General features: G+C 45.2%; 1 protein-coding gene and 1 pseudogene across 1 annotated transcript; both read left to right on the top strand.

Moving 5' to 3' along the window:
* The first annotated feature begins 2,329 nt into the window (after positions 1-2,329).
* LOC117591225 lies at positions 2,330-3,037 on the top strand. Its single transcript, XM_034284399.1, has 2 exons — positions 2,330-2,662; positions 2,731-3,037. The coding sequence occupies exons 1-2, from the start codon at positions 2,611-2,613 to the stop codon at positions 3,033-3,035; spliced, it is 357 nt and encodes a 118-aa protein (XP_034140290.1). The 5' UTR covers positions 2,330-2,610; the 3' UTR covers positions 3,036-3,037.
* Positions 3,038-3,096: 59 nt separating this feature from the next.
* LOC117591199 lies at positions 3,097-3,992 on the top strand (annotated as a pseudogene).
* Positions 3,993-4,309: the final 317 nt, after the last annotated feature.

Below are 4,309 nucleotides of genomic sequence, written 5' to 3'. Positions count from 1 at the left end.
CCCACTTGTCTCGAATTGCAGAGTGTCAGTGCTACATGGCCTGCCCCTCACACATCTTCATTCATATTGTCTGTCGCTTCAGGCAGAGACAGGAGCCTGCAGGATGGTAGGAAGGCAGTCGGAAGGAAAGGCTAGAAAAAACTTTGTTAATTTTGTAGCAGCTCTCGCAATAAAGCAAACGCATGCAGCGCGTCACGTGCCCATTTAAGTTGCAAGTTACAACGGCAACGTGCCGCATCTAGCAGATACACGAATACACAAACACACGCAAAGACACACACACATAAATGTGTGTACAAACACAAACTCGCACACACACTAGTAGTTAGCTCATGTCAGTGTACATGTTACAGACAGCACAGCAGCAGAAACTCCGGGAGAACAGATCCCCCAGCTTCGGCTTCCATTTGATATTTTCACCTTTTTGCGGTTTATTTTCGAGCGCGTGTGCAATAATAAGATACTTGTTCGTATAGCTAGGAGAGCATAACGGGGGTCGAGGCAAGTTTTTGGCATCTACAACGGTTTAACCGGAAAGAGGTCGCTCAAGGGGCAGAGAGGCGGAGGCCGAGTCCGAGGCAGGACCAGGAGCAGTAGCGCAGACTCTGCTGCATAATCAGGCAAAAGCGCCGTCGACAACGACAACATTTATCAAATGAAATGCACGTGCCAAGCACCAGCCTGCCCCACCTTGCCCCTGACATGCCATGCCATCCGACTTACTGCCGCTTCCGTGTGCCGTTTGAGATATGGTTCTGGGATCACCGGGGCCCCATATCCCTTATCCATAACTTGGGCATGAACGGGGTTACCTACATAGGTATGAGTTGGTGACATATACTCAAATTGTACATATTACAGGAAGATATGCACACATCTTTGGAAATTATATGCGTCCTGGGATAAGTCCATTAAACGCTAAAACACAGTGAATACTCTAATGAAAAATATTTGCAACGCCAAGTCAATTGCCGTTATCCATTATTTGTATACATATGTGAGACAAAGTGCTTAAAGCAATGCTAAAAGCGGGATCGAAAAACAGTTAAGCGGAAAGAGGATAGAAGAACAAGTGCAGCTACAGCTAAGCAGAGGGCGTGCGCTACCATGGTGAAATTACTAATAGGTGACGGATTCACCACAGTGCTTCTCATTCGAGGAACACCTGCTCATGGTGAAATTATGGTGAAATTACTAATAAACGTTTGCTATCTCTCTCTAGCGCTTGCCTCTCTGAGAGCTGAGAGAGCGTGTTGAATAAGCTGGTAATACGTTACCTATTAGTAATTCTACCATGTTCGCTACTGCACAGAAACTTTAGAGAGCGAGAGAGGAAGAACAGGGAGCTCACACGTTCGCTCCCATGCTCGCCACGTTCTCTCCCACGCTTGTCTCTCGAGCGAATTTTAAGCAAATTCTGAGCCTAATCCAATTTACACTTAAACTTCACAGGCAACCCTCGCTGCTGGCGAGTATCTATCGTTTGCATTAAGAGTTTACATCTTTCGCATTTTAGTAGTCGTAGGAGCTAAGTCAGCTCCCATTTGCAGTGCATCCTCGTAATTATAATGAGCAAAGTTTCGCGCATCGGTTTCTCTGTTTCAATGAATTAACATGTCGCAGAGATTTGCAAGTTGCAACCAGACTCCGATCCCTGTTATGGATAGATGAGTGAATGAATGAATGGTGCTGTAGTGCAGTAGGCGCTCCTCTGCCGTACAGCCATCTGGTTGTAACTGATTATACACATACGCGCATAGTAAGGAGCCCAACTTATCCTCCTGCTGCACGTCTTGGAGTAGACAAATTGCATTCTGCTGTCGTGGAAGTTTCCGCACCTTGCAACCAAGTGGCTGCCACCGATGCTGCTCTGATGCTTCTGCTGCCACTCCCACTGTTGAACAGTGGCAACAGTGGCTGTTGTTGCTACAGCTGACTAAGTGCCATGCATTCAGATTGAGCTGTTTTCCTTGTAGGAGTGCGATGCCTCCTCAACCTCAGTCTCTTCATCCTGGTGCTATGCCATCAACCCCTAGCATCCTTGGGCGCATACCACTTGAGAAAATCGATGATGTCTTGGGTGCTTTTGTTTTTGCAGCCGCACTTCAACTTGAAATGTTTTGATAAACTAGCTCTGGCTCTATGCAAAGAAGGTGGAAAACCCTAGGGAAAGAAAAGGATAGGAAGGAAAAGGAAAGGCAAGGCAAAACCCAGGGAACTTTAAGCAGCAACAAATACTGAAGCAGGGGCAGCAGCATCAGCAGTTGTCAAAATGGTTAAGTAACAGATTGTGAGTACCAGAGGGGAAGTGCCAGTGCCAGAGGAGAGTGCCAATGCCATTTCAAGTGCAAAAGAAAGAAAAACTTTGGCCAACTGTCGAAAAACAAGTGAATTGAAATACGTAAAACTATTGTCAATGCGTCAACTTGAATGGATTTCAGCTTAGAGCAGGCGACAGACAGATAAAAACATCAGCCCGAACAAGTATATAAAGTCGTTTGTTCCCCCTCGCAATAGAAAGTAGTAGTCCTTGACCATACTGGCTAAGTAAGGCAGTTAAGAGAGAGGAATTTTTTTTTGGGAGAGATTTTTGGAGCGACAGCCACAAATATGAGCTGCAAGCTTCGCATATTTTGTATTATATTCTACTTGATTTCCATGGGTGAGTAAGACAATAGAAAAAGCCAATTAAACAATGCCACTAAACGCCTCTTCATTGTGTACTCCCAGCCATGCTAAGCAGGGCCAGTTGTCTGCGGGACACGCGCCACATGTGGCAGTTGCAGCCACCAACAGGGCAGTTGGGCAGCTGCAAACGTTCATCAACATTGCGGCCGGAATTTGAGGGAAATAGAGCAACAGTGGCTGAGGCCGTTGCAGCTGCACTCGATAATGCTTTGAACCTGGGCGATTTGGCCTATAAATGTACAGACATCAAGCATAAGCAGGAACTGCAAGAGCAACGACAGGCCAATGTGTCCGATCAGCAGATCAAGATGAACAAAACGGAGCAAATACACCACCTATCTAACTAAGACTTCCCAAAAAGTTTAGTTGTTTTGTTAAGATTATGAAGATTATCTTTTAATATTTCATATGCTAATAAAGATTACAAAGAAAATATCTTTTAGTTATATACATATTTGGAGCCTTGCCTTACTCGCGTCTCTTAAATATCCATTTCTTCCGCATTTCTGAATATTTTACCAGCAGTTAGCTCAGCGATTGAATGAGCAGCATTTGAGATAACTGGTCAGAAAATTGGCACTGATCCAGGTAGCCCGGCAGTGCTGGAGGAGAGGATACTGGACGAAGTATAAAATACGAAGCTTTCGTTCGATTTTCGTGTGCGGACTAGCTCAAGACCCAACCGAGCCTTGAAAAACATTCAGATTTGTTGGAGCAGCTCTCGCCTCATTATATGAGACACGGATTGCGGTGCTTTCAGCCCGACGCCGATCACATCAATGTGCTGACACACGGCTACGTTTGGACAAACAACATGATGTTCAAGTACGGGTGAAAGGGAGAGTCAATCGATGTGCTGCTGGTTGACTTTCAGTATGCCTTCTGGGGCTCCCCCACGCTGGACATTCATCATCTGTTGAACACCTCATCGGCGGAGTTGTGTTTATCATGTGTTTGTCTGCGAGTTGCAGAGGCTCAAGTTCCAGGGTCAAAGGCTGCCCATATATAGTGCGAGTTTTGGGTTATTTATAACTTATATAAAGGCGTTAAATTAAGTATATTTTTATGCCCAACAGCTTTCCATTGTGGTCTCCTCCTTCAACCTGTGCTGCTCATCAAGGATGCTACGGATGCAGATCTCGGATGAGCCTAGAGGAATGAACATGAAGCGCAGACTGTACCTCAACGAAGCTATTCAGGAAAGCATTAGGCAACTGGCTACAGCATTCAGGCTGGAGGATCTTCTAGACCCACAGCAGTATGATGGACTTTCCCCTAATGAAGTGGGTTCTGGCTGCTTTTGATACGCTTTAATTAGAAGGGAGGCTAATAAACATAAAGGATGCACACACCGGATGGAAGATACACACAGCCCCAACCACAGCCGCAGGAATTTTAAAGGCAGAAACCTCTTTGAATTTTGAGCCAAAAAAGCGAAAATCGAACACTTACATTCCAGCAAGCCAAAAAAAGCGCAACACATTTAGCAAGCAAATGGCAAGAAAGAAATGCCGTAAAAGAGCAGGACAACCATAGCCCGAATAGTTACACACATTTTTTTTTATTGTTTAGCAGTGTTGGTATGAATATGAGTGAACGAGTGAATGAATGAATGGCCACT

Source organism: Drosophila guanche, unplaced genomic scaffold (genome assembly GCF_900245975.1).
Source record: "Drosophila guanche unplaced genomic scaffold, DGUA_6, whole genome shotgun sequence".
Lineage (NCBI taxonomy): Eukaryota > Metazoa > Arthropoda > Insecta > Diptera > Drosophilidae > Drosophila > Drosophila guanche.
Note: the sequence above shows the minus strand (reverse complement) of the source record. Positions and strands in the feature narration are given on the sequence as shown.